The 19,315-nt window shown below is 39.4% G+C and overlaps 2 protein-coding genes across 14 annotated transcripts in view; both read right to left on the reverse strand.

Moving 5' to 3' along the window:
• Positions 1-3,180: 3,180 nt before the first annotated feature.
• Positions 3,181-10,566, reverse strand: KCNRG (potassium channel regulator). The gene is given in 9 exon segments (XM_053563343.1): positions 3,181-3,522; positions 3,525-3,559; positions 3,562-3,585; positions 3,588-3,619; positions 8,706-8,808; positions 8,811-8,986; positions 8,988-9,150; positions 9,153-9,237; positions 10,561-10,566. Coding segments are annotated over 9 exon segments (966 nt in total).
• TRIM13 (tripartite motif containing 13) overlaps positions 9,150-19,315 on the reverse strand; it is a 69,192-nt gene continuing 59,026 nt past the window's right edge. For all 13 annotated transcript variants that reach the window (XM_053564071.1, XM_053564076.1, XM_053564083.1 and 10 more), the window contains one exon: positions 9,150-12,040. In XM_053564071.1, coding sequence (XP_053420046.1) covers positions 10,811-12,040 — 1,230 coding nt within the window. In that variant the 3' untranslated portion in view covers positions 9,150-10,810. The remainder of the gene's footprint in view (positions 12,041-19,315) is intronic.

Raw genomic sequence — 19,315 nt, forward strand, 5'->3', positions numbered from 1 at the left:
CCGAGGGCCATAAAGTGAAACTCTGTCTCTACAAAAAAAAAAAAAAAAAAAGTTGAGTATATCTCAGAAATGGGAAAAAAGTATCCAGTGTACTCAGTACTACTGTGAAACCAATTTAGAATAACTCACACTTGTATATGAAAAATGAAACACAACTTTAGCCTAAGATGAAGGAGGGAAGGTCAGTAGGGGGACCACACCTGTGGAGCACATCGTAAGTACAAGTTGGATCTATCAGGTGTAGAACACAAATGTCCTAATGCTATAATTGGGTAAATGAAGTAGAAGGCTATGCTGATGAGTATGATGTAAGCACTCCAATTTGTACAAATAATCAACACACTGAAATTAGCATAAATGTATATATGATCTTTGTACAAAAGACTTAATAAAATAAAAAAAGAAGTCGAGTAAGTGGTGACCATGTGAAAATGTTGAAGTTTTTTTTTTAGCCTAAGGCAGGCAAGAGATTTCAGTTTGCCTGTGGTGTAGCTAACCTACTCCCATTTACTCAAGACTACATTTGTCTGCCTCCTTTTCTAAAACACGACTGAGTTCTTTTTGCATGTTTTGACATCCCAGTGACAGTGTCCTACTCTCTTTTGGAGTGAACACAAGAGGCTTACCGAGATGATACTGACAGATGGGTCTCCAGATGAGATAATCTCGGAAATAATTTATGAAAGAAACTCAACCTATTCTGAAAAATACCCTTTCTCTACTAAATAATGTATATTTTTAAATTGTGGTAATCTATCTCCTAAAAACCCACATATTGTGAACTCATGACTTGACAGTATTTGAAAGGATTCGAATATTTTATGTCGTGAAATGTATTGTGGTAAGGTGTAAACGGGTAGGGATGTTTTGTTCTGTGCATAAGGATCTCCAGTGTTGAGAATGGTATTTTGATATTGATGGCACATCAATATCAAAAATATTTGTTGAATGAATGTATTATGCTATATATGTTTCTATATTTCTGTTAGTTCATTAAAAAGAACATCTTATTTCTAAATACTGTACTCTAGAGTATACTGCTAGCAAGGAAACCAAACCAAACACATCATCCTGAAAACTTTAAAACAGGTTTGTTGTTGGCCAGGCACACTAGTTTTGTTTACCTCTGTAATACTAGCACTCTGGGAGGCCAAGACAAGAGGGTCATTTGAGCTTATTAGTACAGGACCAGTCTAAGCAACAGTGAGACCCTATCTCTACTTTTAAAAATAGAAAAATTAACCAGGAGTGGTGGTAGGCACCTGTAGTCCCAGCTACTTGGGAAACTGAGGTAGGAGAATTGCTTGAGCCTAGGAGTTTGAGGTTGCTGTGAGCTTTGATGATGCCACTGCACTCTAGATGGAGAAACAGTGAGACTCAGCCTCAAAAATCTTGTTTTTTCTGCAGTAAATAGAAGAGTGTTGTCATAAACAAGAAACTTATTCTTAGGTCATTTTTCTTTTATTTGGACCATCATTTTCAGTTGCTAACCTGAACATTATTGACCATGAAATTCTGCACCTTTATACACAACCTTTTGAATTACTCAGAAAAAAAAAATGTTTCAATCTTGCTCACAGCCTAATACACAAATTTCTAAGTAACTACTATAAATTTCAAGTACTATGTTTCACAGGAAGGATGGTAGAGTAAAATTTGTGTCAGCATGAGAGTGAATAAGCCACAGTCTGCCATAACAGTGCCCCTAACACACATGCTTTCATTTAAATACGGCTCCTCCTTCTTTTTTAAATTAGATAATGCATAGTACTAATCCATATAGTCGGATGAAGTCTCCTCCACCTAAACCCCCTCACCTGTTCCCTCTACACAGATGACCTGCACCTTTGCTGACAGTTCTATGCATTTACAAGAAAATGTGTGTTGTGTGTACACACATGTATGTGTGTATGTGTATATATATATACGCTTTTCCATAATGTGTATTTTTCACTCTATATATCGTCGCCTACCAGCACAAGAGGGACCTGTCACAACCCGGCAGGAGGAGGGAGCGTTGACCTGAGTGGGGAGGTGGGAAATGAAGGACACACACGTGCGAGAGGGAGGGTGGCACTGGGGGGACTGACACAGCCTAAGGCTGCAGCCAGCACCTGAACAGGGGAGACAGCCGTTCATAAGGTCGCATCAATCTAAACACCTAGGGTAGGATCATTCTTAAAGAGGAAACACTGTGCTTGTTGGTAACAAGGAAAGCATGCTTGGGCTACATGACTTCTGACAGTGAAGAGAGTGTTGTTAAGGGAGAAGCAGCAGCTGGGGGCTGTTCCCTGCCGCCCACAGCCCACTCCCCACATGATAATGTTCTGTACTTTGTTCCTCACACACACACACTTGTAACATTTCTTGACAATCTTTTAGGTTACCCATTTGGTATTAAGGAACTTTGAGCTTATTTCTAATCTTTTGCTGTTATGATAGTGCATTTTGGCATTTGAATGTAAGCTCCTGGAGAATAAAGATTTTTGTCTTTCTTTTTAATCCTGAAACTTTAGTATACTGTCCAACAGATGTTTAACAGATGTGTTTTAAGAAATTAATAGTAATTTTAAAAATAGTGGTTAGCTGCGTCTATTCAGCAGCATTTGACCCTGCTGTGTACAAAACACTTGGTGCTCTTTGATTTAGTCATTGCTCTTCTGTTTGTTCTAACGTTTAGAATGACACAACACCTACGAGAGGAACCATGAGGTCTAAGTAGGTGTGTAATTTAGGTACATACATACTTATTAGTAACAGGTATTGCTCTCACCAAGAATGTAGCACAGTAATTTACACATAGTAGTGTTAAAAACTAAGAAAACCAATTTATGATGGTGTATAAGATCTATACAGAAGAAATGCCTAGAAATTAATACTGCTGGGAAAGGAAGCAAGCAGTGCCTTGGAGAAGAGGTGCAGTGGAAGTGGGGCACGGTCACCCCATCATTAGCATCAGCAACACTCCGTCACTGAGTGCCCACTGTGTTCCAGGCACTGCACCAAGGACTTGTCTCCTGTAATCCTCATATAGCCTATGAAGAGCTGTCTTATTATCTTCATTTGATGAAGGAAGAAGTTGAAGCACAGTTAAATGACTTGCCTCAGCCATATAGCTAATTCCAGAGCCTGTTTATGGAAGCTGCACAAGTGCTGATGAAGAAGAGCAAGGGAAAGGTGTCAGGGGCATGTGCAGGGACCAAGCACGTGGAGTTGTCCAGAGAGCAGCAGGTCATTCAGCGTGGCTTCAGCACTGTTTCTGCCCAGAAGTGCCCAGTGGGACATGAAGCCGAAAGGGCAGGCTAAGTACAGACTTAACACGGGTGGCCTAAGCATGAAATTTCCAAACAAGAAAATGGCAATTTCCCTAAAAGAGAACAGACAACTTCTTTTCTTTCTCTGAGGCTGTTCTGTAGTGGTCTCTGATTGTGGTGTTTTGTTCATGGTGAGTGCTTCAGGGCTTTTTATCCTTTCAAAGCTATAGCGTTCAGTTTTGTCTTCAGCAGATGTTGTTCTGGTGCTGAAATGAAATGAAAGCCTTCTTTTAATAAGGTGTCAGTAAGCTGAGGACATTTGCTCCATTACCAATTTTCGGTTATCAGGTTTTATAGAAACATACCTGGAACACACAAAAAGAAATTTAATTATAAAACATTCCATTAATAACTGGTAAAACTACATATATACATTTGACTTATAACTTCAAAAACATCATATCATTTTCAATCATTTATTTTTTTTTAGAAACCTCATTTACAAATCCAAATTTGTAATTTTGGGTACTGAAAATACCCCCAAATTTTCCAAAGTCATTTTGATTGGCTCAGTGCCTATAGCTCAGCCGCAAGGCACCAGCCACATACACCAGAGCTGGCGGGTTCAAACCCAGCCCAGGCCTCCCAAACAACAACTATAACCAAAAATTAGCCAGGCATTGTGGTGGGCGTCTATAGTCCCAGCTACTCGGGAGGCTGAGGCAAGAGAATCACTTAAGTGCAAAGAGTTTGAGGTTGCTGTGAGCTGTGACACCACAGCACTCTACCAAGGATGACAGTGAGACTCTGTCTCAACAAAAAAACAAAAAAGAAGTCATTTTGATTCCACATTTAGAAATATAACCAACATTGATGAATTTAATTGAAATATTTTTGTACCAAACAATTGATCAAAATTAAATTCTTTTAATTTTTTATATAGTATAATTTATTCCCAATTTTTATTCTGAATTTGCTTTTACTCAATTTATCAATTTAATCGATTGTTTTTAAGGAAACTGTACATTTAGAAATTTTCTCCCCAATCTAATTTTACCAATTATTAAGAATTGATATGAATTGCCTTTTGTGACTTACTCCTACCAATCCATTTTATATGTGAAATTCTACAGACATAAAATGTCAAGATTTTATTGTCATCTTTTACTCTGTAGCTGTCCATTGTCAAAGAGTAAAACTTGGGGTTAAAAAGCCTCTGAAATGGAAACAGCAAAATCTTTTATTCCCTGGGCTGCTCTACAAAACCAATACACATAAGTCAAGAAACGTAATACCTGAACTTTTTGGATTGCTATACGTCAGTTTTAATAATGGCAACATAACACTTCTGCATACATATAACTCCCTTTCTGCCATCAAGAATGTTTTTTTATCTCTTTGTGTCTCTTACCATTTATGAAATGTGAAGAAAAGGATAACTTAGACTAGTTCCAGTCAGAAACCTAAACTATCTGTAGTTTTATGGGATAAAAAGATGCTTGGAGGGGCGCTTGTAGCTCAGTGGTTAGGGTGCTGGCCACATGCTCCAGGGCTGGAGGGTTCGAACTTGGCCCAGGCGAGGTGTTGTGGTGGGCGCCTATAGTTCCAGCTACTTGGGAGGCTGAGGCAAGAGAATCCCTGGAGCCCAAGAGTTGGGAGGTTGCTATGAGCTATGACATCATGGCACTCTACTGAGGGCAACAGAATGAGACTCTGCCTCAATTAAAAAAAAAAAAATGCTTGGAGACATCCCTAACCTCATTTTAGTAATTGTGACTGAAATAGAGTAGTTAATTGTCGCTCACATTTAGAAACTCATTCTAGGCAAAGAAAATTTAATAGTAAGATCTAAGAAATAGCAAACTGCAAAGCACATCTAAAAAAAATACTGTTTGTTACAGCAAATTTTTAACGTAAGAAAATCATTCTATCTGCCCCCAAGTCCCAGATTTTGATTGCATAGCCTAGAAATATTTGACAAAGAGAAAAATGGTTACAGAACAACTTATAAAAGAATTAAGATTACAAGTAGCATGTATATGTAATTAGTAGATGCTAAGAAGTAAAATGCACTTAAAAGAAATACTGAGCTAATTAAAGTACTTGATTCCATGAGGCCAAACTGAAAAATAATAGATTTGAAGGCACAAGGATGGAATACAAAAAACCAATGAGAAATAGAAAATCTAAACTTATTTTAAAAATATAAAGGCAACTATTTTCCATTTGAGCCAGTTTAAAAAGGAGAAGTCAGATAGAATAAAGGCTACCAAAGAGACCTGTGACCATAACTTGAGCTAGATAATGTGGTTATCACATGAATGGCCATCTACAAGATACAAGCTTAATATTTCTAGCACTATGAATTTGAGAGATAATAAAACTTAACAGAGTGGTGAAACATACGGGTGTGAGACGCTGAGTAGGCTGAAGGACACACTGCACTGTGAGCAGTCTTTCAGGCTTACTTCTGTGCTCTCCACCTTCCAAAAACATCTGAATAAACAGATGAAGATCAGGGAATGTAAAAAAGAAAAAGGATTGCTAATTGGGCAGTTGTGGACTTTTTTTTTTTTTTAATAAGAGGTAGGGCTTTATTTCAGCTGCTGGAGCAAAGGGCTTAGAAGAATTCAAAATGGCCACACTCCCCAACTCACTGGGTCTTCCCCTTTTTATCCCCAGTCAAAAAGTTCCAGCCCACAGGTACCTTTCTCATTGGTCAGTTTGAATCAAGCTGGAGAAGCTGTTCCAGCCCCCATAGAACTACAGGATTTCACAGAAGAGGAAAGTTCCAGGAAGTCTACAAATTCCTAAGCCGAGTCACCATGGGGGGTGGGGGTGGAGGGCTGCAGGTGTATCCTTGGGTTCTCCTTGACAAGACCTCTGTTCTAGACCTCACCCTTCCGGGTATCCTTTCTCATTTCCCCCTTTGAGACTCCATGTATATATATATATATTTTTTTTTTTTTGGTTTTTTTGGCCGAGGCTGGGTTTGAACCCACCACCTCTGGCATATGGGACCGGCGCCCTAGTCCTTGAGCCACAGACTCCATGTATATTTTAATTTGGGCTCTTGACATTAGCTTGTTTCTGCAGGAGCCCATATTAATTTGCAAGACTGGCTCTAGGGGTTACACTGACTATGGAGCGCTCCGTCTTCACTACTTCTTTTGAGCACATTTCTTTTGCTGCAGCCCTCACTGTCCCAGGTGCTCTCTATCATACATTTTCACTTTGCACATTCAACTTTACATCACTTTTCTACAAAATCAAGGCACAGAGGTATTTCTGATCAGTCCTATAGTTTCTTTCCTTGTTCCTTCTGCTGTAGCACCTTCGCATACACTGCAGGCATCAGACTTCAGAGTCATCGGGCTGGGCTTTCCTATTTCCCTGGTCTGGACCAGCATTTAGATTTCAGGGACTGCGACTCCTCTCTGTCCTCTACCCAGGCTTTCATTGTACCGTGGTGGGGGGCTAATATACATAGGGGTTTTCACTTTGGGGCAGTTATGTGTGCATTTTAAGGCTGGAGTTTTCATCCCAGTCACCAGAGAGCTCCATAATGTCACTTTATTCTAATTAATCTCTACTTTCAAATTGGCACTATATAAAAAAATCACAAACACATGGGATAGAAACCTTCTGAACGTCAAACAACTGAAAAGAATACCAGTTGGTGACATACACACACAAAGTTCATTTTAAAAATAGTTGTTTTTGGAATTATCTATGGTGGAAGTTTAAATACTTTACTCACGTTAAGATGAAGAAAAATTTTTGTGCTGTTTAAATGTTTAAGAAGCAATTAAAAAGATGGAGGCTGGACGGCCCCTGTGGCTCAGTGGGTAGGGCGCCGGCCCCAGATACCAAGAGTGGCGGGTTCAGGCCCGTGCCTGGCCAAATCGCAACAAAGAAATGGCCAGGCGTTGTGGCGGGTGCCTGTAGTCCAGCTGCTCGGGAGGCGGAGGCAAGAGAATCTCGTAAGCCCGAGAGCTGGAGGTTGCTGTGAGCTGTGACACCATGGCACGCTACTGAGGGTGGTAAAGTGAGAGTCTGTCTCTACAAAAAAAAAAAAAAAAAAAAAGACGGGGGGGGCTATGTATACAGAGGAATATCTCAATTTTTGTTTCTGATTTTTTTCAAGATTATAATAACATTCTCCAAATGCATGGTTTTTTAAGACATATTTATTAATAGTATTTCCAGCACATCTTTTTACCTCTTATGTTTCCTCTTGATAACAACACCAAATTTCCTCAGTTTTCTAACTGTTTGAAGAATGATCCCCAAGAGGTCACAATTAATCAAATTTTAGAAGCTAAACAATTGATCATTTTCCCTTCTGTTTAAGTATCCCACCAGTGAAAATAAATTGTGCACAGAGGTACCTTAAAACAGTGTTTGAGACAAAGATAAGGTCTTTAGATTTTCTTAACAATCACCCTATTAATTTGACTGCCTCTTTTCCCAATATGGCACGTCAGCCTCTTTGGAAGGACAGGCATTTAGGAAGAGTAAAGACTTAAGAACTGTCCTACTATCACACTGCCCAGTCATCTGCAGTTGGTAAGCAGGGAGGCAGATGCTGGCGTCCTTCCTGGTGACTGCTGCTTAAGTTAAAAAGTATCCTGAAGTTTGTCTATCTGCCTTAACCAAAAAAAGTATATTTTATTTTAAACGCTATCAATAAAGAGCACATGTAGGCTTTTTTCCCCCCTCTCAAAAATTAAAGCCAGTTTTCACAGTAAGTAAAATAACAGTAGAATAGCATTAAGACACTTTTAAGGGGGATAAAAAAAGTCTGCGACAGCAGAGTGGAAATCAGCCGTAGGGTGCTACAAGAACAGAGGTAGAAAGTGAATGATGGACTCAGGAGCAACCGTCTTTAACATTTTGACAGCCTGCCCCAATATTGTGAGTTGTGTTAGGAGCCAAGGAAGTAACAATACCAAATTTGCCATGAGATACATCTGCCTTTAGGAGTGTTTAAAAATAAAGCTGCATGAAGAAAAATCAGTAGTCAAATCACAAGGACTGAAAGAGCAAACACACAAGGTGTAAGGAGATCAGAAGCCACTGAGCAAACCTTTACTATGTTCAAGTTACTAAAAGAATATCTTTAAAATAATGCAGTTCTTAGAAGTCAAATTTATTAGCAATGGAACATAATCTATAAAATTATTTCCTCCTACAATTTGAATGACCCTTGTCTTCGTTTTACCTCTGCAATCTTGATTTATTCCTGTTGGTCCACATAATACACATAACAATAATCTCTTTCACTCTGAGGAGTATCCCAGTTTGGAAAATAATTATTTGGTTATTCTACCCAACTCCACTGGTTATCCCAAAACAATTTTGAATAATCATTTTTCCAAGAAAGTTCAGTTTAGAAGGAAAACTTCAGGAAATGGTGTAGAAGAGAGAGAGTTCAAAGTACAAAATTACCTGACTCCAGTGTGGTTATCAGTGGTGCTGTCAGAGCCGCACTGGAAAACCAGGTCATGGGAAGAAGGTCTTTGTGGAGGCAGCTGAAGTAAAGTTGTCTGAGAAAAGAGTTCCTATTCTAAGCTGGTGCTAAAGGGTGCTCTGTAAACACTGTAATCCTCCCAGTTAGCATCTCAATTGTTTTGCTGCAAGAGCCAAAAACCGTGAAAAAAGCTTTAGTGTTCCAGCCCTGGACACGCACCTCCACAAGAGCAGGCCATGGCTGTGCCAGAGTCAGGTTGATAGAAAAGAGCCTCTCTCAGAAGCCTGCGATAGTCTGAAAAGTTATTAGGTAATAAAAGCTGGTGAGTTCTCAAAAAATCAGAGATGAAACTAAATAAAACACTGTCTCGGCTCACAAAAATATGGCCATCACCCATCCTGCATTCTTGGTCTCTGCTGTCTTTAGGGGAGCGAACCTGGTTGTGAAAATCTTCCCTCCCACATTCAAAGTAACCAGTTCTTGACCACTCCCATCTTCCCTAGCTTCAAACTAGAGGCTCCCATCAACCAGACTGACAAAGAACTTGTAAATCAACTTGTAACCACAAATGTTGCTAGTTACATATGATCAGACCATATAGAGGAGGGAAGAGTAACAAAACTATAGACTTAGATTCCCAGGTAACTTCTACAAGGCAAACAGTGTGTCCTTAGCTGTGTTTGCAAGGCTGAGTTGCTTGGGAACTTGGAGCACGCACGGGTGAAGAACCAAATAGTTTCAGGAAAACTGCCAGTGCGTCTGAGGATAGACATCAAATAGATCTCTTGTCTGTATTTCATAAAAAACTTCATAAAAACCAGATATAAATCTGTATTTTATAACGATTGGGAGCAGAAAACCACTCCCCTTCCAAAGACCCTCTCAGCTACGATGAGCCTTCACAGCAGAGTTAAGATTTTACAGACAAACGTCTTAAATTCTCATGATCCTCTTAGTAATTTAGTGGCCAAATCATGAGTTATCTGGTAGGAATGAGGCAGCCATTACCCCAGCCTGGCAAGCTTTATCTTATTTGACTGTTCTCACAGCTAGACGATAATGATTTCTTCTGTACTTCAAATTAAGTTGTCATCTTTATCCTTGTCCCCACTTCACAACCAAAGTCTACTTCACCTTTCAAGTCTCATTTCCTGACACAGATACGGCAAACTAAAGAGTAGTTGTGAGATAAAGTTACTTCTTTGTTTTCATGTGAATTCTAGGCAAGGTGAGAAAATGAAGTGTTTTTATTGTGGGAGGTTAGTATCCAGCTGATTACTCTGTACTTTATAATGGCCTACAGATTGTTTCATCTGTTGTTTAAGTCTTACTACACTTAGGATTCTCTGAGTAGAGTGGGGCGATGGCACAGCTGCCGTGATACTGTGGAACAGCACAACACTCGCTGCCAAACAAGGGTAGCCGTCCTATTTCCTGCTTCTGCCAGGTGTTAATTTCTTTTTTAACCTATGCCTTTCTTGCACGGCTGCCTAGTATTTCTGTAATTCATCACTTTTGATAAAAAATTTTTTAAAAAGCAAAGGAGAAAAGGGCCAGGCTAAAATCTCCAGCCTCTTAAAATTGTAAACTTACCAAAAGAAAATTACCAGTTTCTGTTTATGTAAAATTTACATTTTGCTGATGAAGGACTCAAACTTCTATAGAAAAACTTGTAAATCCCCCTGTATCTTCAAAGTAGCTCTCCTTCTCAAAAGAATGTTCACTGTCAAAACCAGTCCCTTTACAAGAGTAGCCTTTAAGCAAGCTTGAGGGACAGTCACTGCTGGGACTACCCACCTCTTCACTGCAGTGCCAGCTCGTACGGTCTCTCACCTCCATTTTATCATGAGCAATACAAGGAAGAAGATAATAATTTCAAGAAGCATTCTTTAAAAAGGAAAAGAGGGTTCAGGACAATACTACTGAGTTTCATTTTTATCTTTACAAACTACCTAATTTTAACAACACATATGGACATTAGTTTTGGAGGAAAACACATGACTGGAATCTTGACCAAATCTGATTTACTACACTGGTCTCTAACAATCCCTAACAAAAGACAAAGAACTGCATAGTTGTAAGATTATAATAGTTTATATTTGCACACAAATTCTGCCACATTGTTCAGCACCACCAAAGTAAAATTCTTGAATCTTTCACTGAAAATGAAAAATCCATCTGTCACCTGTTCCCAGTAAAAAACTGATTGTTCTACAAAATCGGCCGATTTTATCAGATAGGAGCTGAAGTTTGAAAGATAGTCTTTCCAAGTAGCCAATTCATCAAATAAAGACCAGTCCAGGAATATGGTAGGACCAAAGAAAGTGACAAGGCCAAAGAGAAGGACCCCCACAAATGACTGGGAAACGCTCCAGGGAATTTTACTAATGAATGTGCCAGAGTCTTGAGGCAAAGAAAGTTTATCCACATCTACTAGTTTAATGTCCTCCCACTGACTCGTATCAAAGTTCTTCATTACAGGGCTTACGGGCAAATTAGATGGAGGTAAAGGAGTTTCCTTGATTACTTTGATTTTCTCTCTGAACTCCTGCATCTGTTGCAGAAATATGATAGGTTCCGACACATCTTTGAAAGCCTCAGCAATATTAAAGGCCATCCGTTGTTCCTGCAAGATAGTGTTGAGTTTGTTGATTTCTGGGTCATATGCCTGCATAACTGCAAGTTTCATGGTCTCAAAGTCAGAGAGGATTTCATTCTTCTTTTGATCCAGGGTGTGTTGTAACTTCTCAAAAAACTCCTTCACTTTATCTGAATCTTTAGTCAGTAACTGTAGGGACTTCCTCTTGCTAGTTTCCAAAGTATCCAAGCGAGAAAGGGCATCTCCTCGACGCCAGGTGTCAAAGCTCTGGAAGAGGGACTCGAAGGCATCCCTCTCCTGAGCGTAGGCATCCTCAATAGAACAGAAGACATGCTTGGTGTGGTCGCCACAAGTAGCACAGACCCCACAAATCAGCTGCATATCAGTCAGGCAGAAAATGTTCAGAGGCTGCCCCAAGTGTCCTTTGCATACTGGCATTTTGGGAGAGACCTTGATCTTGTTATACTTTTCCACAATGCCCTTCAAGGAGTAATTGACCTGCAGGCTATTAACTCCAGTGGCCGAAGTTTCCTTACGGCATGTGGGGCACTTGAATGCAGATGGTCTCCACAATGAATTCCGCACATTCCCCTCGAAGATACCCTCTAAACATTTTTTGCAGAAGTTGTGGGAGCAAGGCAAAACTCGGGGATCATCAAACAGACTGCAGCAAATTGGGCAAGTGAGATCTTCTTCAAGCAGCTCCATCACATCCTACCAAAGAGGAAAAAAAATTTTATTTTACGCCAATAATTCCCTCCACTAGAACTATATAATAATTAGAAGAAACCATCTTCACGTTAAAATGATCTTTCACCACTAAAATAACAAGCAAAACCAAGGAAATAAGTGACAATTTGGGAAGAGAATGCACACCAACCCAGGTTTAATCCACTAGCACTAGAACAAACCCCTTAATAGCAGGGCACCCTGCACACAAGGCCTCTGTGTGGGCTTCTCAGCAGCAGCGTGGCTGACACAGGGTTAGGACTAGGACAAGTGCAAGTTGAGCCAGCAGCTCCAACAGATTGTTTTAAAACAGAGCTGACTACTAGCTGCCAGGAACAAAGCTATTCAGTGTCTGTAATAGAATGGGCTCTTTACTCTGGGCCTACAAATATAAAATGGGATGTTGTTTAAAAGAAAGAAGCACAAAAATATAAATCCAACATGTACTCATGCAGATTTTTATTAGGAATTGGCATATTTTTCTATTTCAAAAGATTACAGTTTTTTAAATTAGGCAAAGACAAGATGAGAGCTGCAATTCACGCTTACAGAATTAAGAGGTTTCCTTAGTGTTGTTAAACCACGAGAATAGCAGTCAGAGCCATCTTGAGCATCAATTCTCAACAGTGTGATGAGCAGAAACCTGAAATTCCTTCTTTCAGCACATCTGTGAGGTCAAAACTACTTTCGTAGTATGTTTAATTTGAGCCACTGGTGTAAAAGTGATGGTGGGTAGACACTCCTAGCACCTCAGCAGAGCAGTAAGCGGCACTGAATGGACCAATAGTCACTACTGTTTTTATCCCCGCACATCCACGACTGTTTTAAGTGGGGTGAGGGTGGGGGAGGGAGTTCCATTTAAGGATGTGCTTGGCAGGGTGCGGTGGTTCATGCCTGTAATCCTAGCACTCTGGGAGGCCAAGTATGAGCTTACAAATTATTAGGCCCTATTTTATTACTTTGTATGTGTGTGAAAGTACATGCATGAGTAAACTAAATATTAACTATGTAGCACGAGTGCAGGGATGAGCCACTGCTCTTGGCAGGTGGACTGCTTTAGCTCACGAGTTCAAGACCAGCCTGACTGAGAGCAAGATCCTGTCTATTAAAAATAGAAAAACTGGGCGGCGCCTGTGGCTCAAGTGGTAGGGCGCCGGTCCCATATGCCGGAGGTGGTGGGTTCAAACCCAGCCCTGGCCAAAAACCAAAAAAAAAAAATAGAAAAACTGAGGCAAGAGGATCGCATGAGCCCCAAGAGTTGGAGGTTGCTGTGAGCTATAACATTACAGCTCTCCAAGGGTGAGAGCTTCAGACTCTCTCAAAAAAAAAAAAGAATGTTCTTGATGAGGCATTAAAAATTATTCATTTTATTAAATCATGATCCTTGTGCACACGTCTTTTTAATATTTCATGTCACAAAATAGGAAATACAAAGTATTTCTGCTACACACCAGCACATGTCTGGAGGACAGCCCTTATCTGATGGAGTTACAAACTGAGCCAGCTGCTTTTTCTTTTCTTTTCTTTTTTTTTGTAGAGACAGAGTCTCACTGTACCGCCCTCGGGTAGAGTGCCGTGGCGTCACATGGCTCACAGCAACCTCTAACTCTTGGGCTTAGGCGATTCTCTTGTCTCAGCCTCCCAAGCAGCTGGGACTACAGGCGCCCGCCACAACGCCCGGCTATTTTTTGTTGCAGTTTGGCTGGGGCTGGGCTTGAACCCGCCACCCTCGGCATATGGGGCCGGCGCCCTACTCACTGAGCCACAGTGTCTTCTTTACCTGACAGAACCCATGACAGACTGGCTCTTCAGACTTAGGGGCCTGGCCGGTGTGTTCTTGAAAATGAACAAAATAAGCCTATTACTTCAAATGACAGTATTTCTTTCCCCTAAAAAGTTGGGGGTTTTTCTTATTATTCTTTTTTTGTGTGTTTTATTAAATCATAAACACACAGATCATGTATACATTACTGCATTTATGGGGAACAATGTGCTGATTTCATATAGAATTTGGAGCGTTTACATAACACTGGTTAATATATACCTTGTCTCATTTACTTAATTATTGTGTTAAGACATTTATACTCTATACTTAATAGATTCGACAAGTACCCTTGCATTGTGCACCAGAGGTGTGATCCCACCCTTCACCCTCCCTCAATCAGATCTCCCCTCTCCCTATCCTGGGCCATAGTTGTGATCTATTCTTCATATGAAAGGGTAAGTGATTGTGAATTGGTTTCATAATAGTATTGAGTACATTGGATATTTTTTCTTCCATTCTTGAGATACTTTACTAAGTAGGACATGTTAAAAAGTTGGGTTTTAAGTGAAAATTAGAATTCTGGACAACATATTTGCTATTTATGAGCCTAACGGCATCCCATTAATTAAAGGTTTTTCTTTCTGATGAGCTAGGTGGTGATTATTAATGAATAAAGAGGGTTTTTTGAGAGGGAAGGATATATAATGAAATAAGTCAATATTTGGAGATCTACATAACAAAATGAACTAATATTTTTTAAGTGATCAATGCATAATGTTATAAACCATGCATTGGTAAGAAAAGATTTATTTGAAGTCCAAAAAGACCAACAGGTTCACAAATACGATTTCAGCTTTCATACTGCAACAATGAAACTAACACTTGTTGAGTTTTGGGAGAGTATCAAAAAAGATCCACAATTATCTGGAAAAGCTATTAAAACATTCCTCCTCTTACCAACTGCATTCTGTGTCTGGTCAGCATCTGTATGTATGTGTATACATATCTCCTTTTCTTTTTTTAGAGATAGGGTGATCACAGCTCATTGCAGCCTCAAACTCCTGCACTCCCCAGTAGCTGGGACTATAGGCATACATCACCATGCCCAGCTAATTTTTCTTCTTTCTTATAGAAATGGGCTCTCACTATGTTGCCCAGGCTGGTCTCAAACTACTGGCCTTGAGCAATCCTCCCACCTCTGCCTCCCAAAGTGCTGGGATTACAGGTCTAAGCCACTGCTTCTGGCCTTCTCTATTTGAACCAAAATAATTTATTGCAACAGGTAAAATGCAGAAGTGGACCAAAGACTCCAGCTGTCCTCTACTAAATAGCCATTCATCTGTAAATACATAAATTAATGCCATGTTTTTCGTAATTTTGTTTTGAAAAATTTTTTCCTTAATTTGTTAATGTCAATGTGTTTATATCATTGTTACTTTAAATGAATTAATACACTTTTTTTTTTTTTTTGCAGTTTCTGGCAGGGGCTGGGTTTGAACCCGCCACCTCTGGCATATGGGGCTGGCGCCCTACTCCTTTGAGCCACAGGCACCACCCGAACTTAATATATTTTTAAATTAAATTTCAGTTTTTCTAGTACAGTAAACATCTACAGACAATACACACATAACTACTATGGTTTTTAAGAGTGTAAAGATGTCCTAAGACCAAAATATTTGAGATCCCTTACCTACAGAATACAATTTATCAATGCAAATATATTATTTTAAAACGTACATTCCTAAAGTTGTAAAACCAAAAATAGTGGTACATATTTATACACTTAGTTTACTCATGCATACATTCACACAGACATACATGTCACATTGCCACAAAAGTAATAAAATAGGACCTAATACTTTGTAAGCCATCTTATAATAAAAAAAAATAATTTTTAAACAATAATTTCCTTTTCTTTTTTTTTTTTTGGCTAGAGTTTTATTAGAAATCTAGGAACCTGGAGAGGGGGAATAAAGTATGTTTCCCAAACACCAAAACATTCTGAACAAACACATCAGATCAAGTGCCCGGTTTGTGCTGGCCTCTACTCATCAACACACTTTTTACCAAATGACTCCTGAAGTGGCAGAGAACAACAAGCACGTATTATTTTAAACAATAATTCCAGTGGTCATACATAACTGGAACTATATCTAGAAAGTAAATAGTTTCTAAAAGGTAAGCTGAGAACGCTGTTCAGTGCCTGTACTCCCAGCTACTTGAGAGACTGAGGGAGGATTGTATGAGCCCATGAGTTCAAGGGTGCAGTGAGCTATGATTGTACCACTGCACTTCAGCTGGGGCACCACAGCAAGACCCCATCTCTAAAAACTACATAAATAAAAGAAAGAGCTGAGCTTGTAGGGCCAGTTTGTTTATGATTTTTTATTAGGTTGTGAGATATATGAGTACATAACATGTAAAAGTACAGATTATTCTGTCTCAAATTTAGTATCTTTGAAAAATTAGCTGATTTTTCTGAAAAATCTTTTTGATGTGAGAAGCAGCATTGGGAAGAGAATGGCTACAAAGATTAGCAGCGATTCTCAACTTGTGGGTCGCAACCCCTTTTGGGGGTCGAATGACCCTTTCCCCTTTCACAGGGGTCGCCTAGGAAGACACATATTTCCGATGGTCTTAGGAACCGAGACACTGCTCCTCACATGTGGGGGTCACCACAACATGAGGGACTGTATTAAAGGGTCACGGCAGTAGGAAGGTTGAGAACCACTGGATTAGTGTGCCAGGAGGTTGCCACACAGCTGTAAAACATTCTGACACTTTAGAACAATAGAGATAAACTGTTGATGATCCGCTAACCCCGATCCTAATCCCACATTTTATCAACTCCATTACTCTCTCTCATCTTCCACCTAAGAATTCTACGTAAAGGTCAGATTTTTGAGTAGGCAATAAAAACGGGGGATGGGGGGAGGAGCAGCTCTCAGTAAAATAAACCTAATTCACTCATCCTTGTAAGATTTATATTTCCAGACAATCCTATCTAAGTATATCAAGTATGTAAGAGGAAAATAAAGGATACACCAAGTGGTTGGGATGAAGAGAAGAAAAAGGGCACCCAAGGCAAAGATACACTTTGAGGAAAACTGAGAACGGTAGTGCAGTAGAGGCCAAGAAGAATTTATTTATTTATTTATTTTTTTTTTTTTTGTAGAGAGAGTCTCACTTTACCGCCCTCGGTAGACTGCCTTGGTGTCACACGGCTCACAGCAACTTCCAGCTCTTGGGCTTATGTGATTCTCTTGCCTCAGCCTCCCGAGCAGCTGGGACTACAGGCGCCCGCCACAAAACCCGACTATTTTTTTATTGCAGTTCAGCCGGGGCTGGGCTTGAACCCACCGCCCTCGGTATATGGGGCCTGCGCCCAGCTCAATGAGCCACAGGCGCCGCCCGCCAAGAAGAATTTTAAGGCATGAAGTTTAAGTATGATCAGAAGTGAAAAAGTAAGTGTCACACACAGGAAAATTCAGAAATAATAAATAGTTATTCCAAGTAAGTCATGATCAACTTAACACTTCTTAAAATGAACCAGAGGGGGAAAAATACTTGGAAAATCTCCTTTAAAAAAAAAAAATTGCATCAAAATCACAAGAGATCCTCCTCTTGTTTCATTTTTACTGATAAAACTTACCAATTTTGGTTTCTAATTAAAGATTCTTTATTTTCTTTCGCTTTAAAAGCTAAATACTATTTTATCTTCCTTCCTTACCTTTATGCCTTCTCCCCATACTCAAAACTTTCTCTAGGACAAAACTGTGTGACCACTTTCACAGCTCTACCACCTGATCCAAAAACACAGCAGGTTTCTTTGTTACTTTGAATTTTAAAGGAAAATACGTAATAATTAAAATTTTTATTCTCACGAAAAAGGGTACTCTTGGCTTGGTGCCCTGTAGGTCAGTGGTTAGGGCGCCAGCCACCTACACCAAGGCAGGTGGGTTCAAACCTGGCCCAGGCCTCAAAACAATAGCTGGGTTGTTGTGGCCGGCACTTATAGTCCCAGCTGATTGGGAGGCTAAAGCAAGAGAATTGCTTAAGCCCAAGAGTTTGAGGTGGCTGTGAGCTGTGATGCCACAGCACTCTACCAAGGGGAACATAGTGAGACTGTCTCAAAAAGGGGGGGGGGTAACTCTTTACAGTAAAAAAACTTAATAGAATCTTAAAGTGTGGGCTAACACATAAAATCTTAAGAAACTGACAAAAGCTTACTCCTTCGACATGAACGAAAGTACACATCCCTATAACCTCTTTTGGGGGACTAGATTTTTCCCACAGAAGTCAAGAAACTTTATGTAGGAAAAGTCATTGCTCACTGTTCAAATTTCACCTTAACCAGAGTCTAAGTGTATAAAGGCAAACAAGTTTTCCACGATTCATTTCTTCCTTTGAATATTTCTGAATACCAAAAAATCCTTAATTTTGAAGCACAAAAATTTATTTTCCTACCAAATAAAAATTTCCCAAGTATCTTAGACTAACAATTAAAATAGCTAAATATATATTAGTCATCTACCACTTTTCTGGAATGTCAAATATTTTGAGTACAAATATTTTGTAACATACTTCTTAAATTTGCATATAATGAAATTCACTTTTTGGTGTACAGTTTTACTTTTGACAAATGCATCACTGCATAACACCACCACATATTTTTTTCAACAAACTGTCAAGCTATCTACAAACAAGATTACAAAAAGTGCTTTATCAGTCCTACTAACAGGTTTTACAAATGAGAAATACAAAACCACTAAAATAACAGAAATTTATAAGCCAACATTACAAAGGAAAGGAGTCATGAAATAGAAAAAAATATATGTATTCATTAGATTTCTCCCTCTTAAAATTCCTTTATTTTTAAAAGATCATCCCAAAATGATTACACTAGAAAGGTGTTCATTCATATACTCTTAAACAAAAATGAATACTTTCCTTGTAAAACCTATTAGTAAAAGAAACTTTTCTATTAAGTCTGAATTCCATTGGTCCTTAGCAACATAAAATTGTCTACAATGTCACTCCTGATTTTTTTCATTGCTCTTTAGAGAAAAAAAAAAAAATCCAATATATTAATGCTCTATATCTTAAGGATTTAACCCAACTTTCCATGTGGCTTTGAGGCATCTTTGAATTCAGGCATTTTTTTTTTCTTTTCTTCCTTTTTTTGGGGGGCGGGGGGAGACAGAGTCTCACTTTGTCACACTCAAGACAGTGCCCTGGCATCATACCTCACAGCAACCTCAAACTCTTGGGCTCAAGTGATCCTCTTGCCTCTTAAGTAGCAGGGACTACAGGCACCCACTACAACACCTGGTTATTTTTTTTTTTTTTTAAGGGTCAAGGGTCTTGCTGTTGCTCAGCAACTCCTGAGCTCAAGCAATCCACCTGCCTTGGCCTCCCAGAGTGATTACAGGCACAAGCCACCATGCTGGGCCCTGAATTCAGGAATTTTAAGACAGCACCTAAACATCAGGTAA

Source organism: Nycticebus coucang, chromosome 15 (genome assembly GCF_027406575.1).
Source record: "Nycticebus coucang isolate mNycCou1 chromosome 15, mNycCou1.pri, whole genome shotgun sequence".
In the NCBI taxonomy this organism is placed as follows: Eukaryota; Metazoa; Chordata; class Mammalia; order Primates; family Lorisidae; genus Nycticebus; species Nycticebus coucang.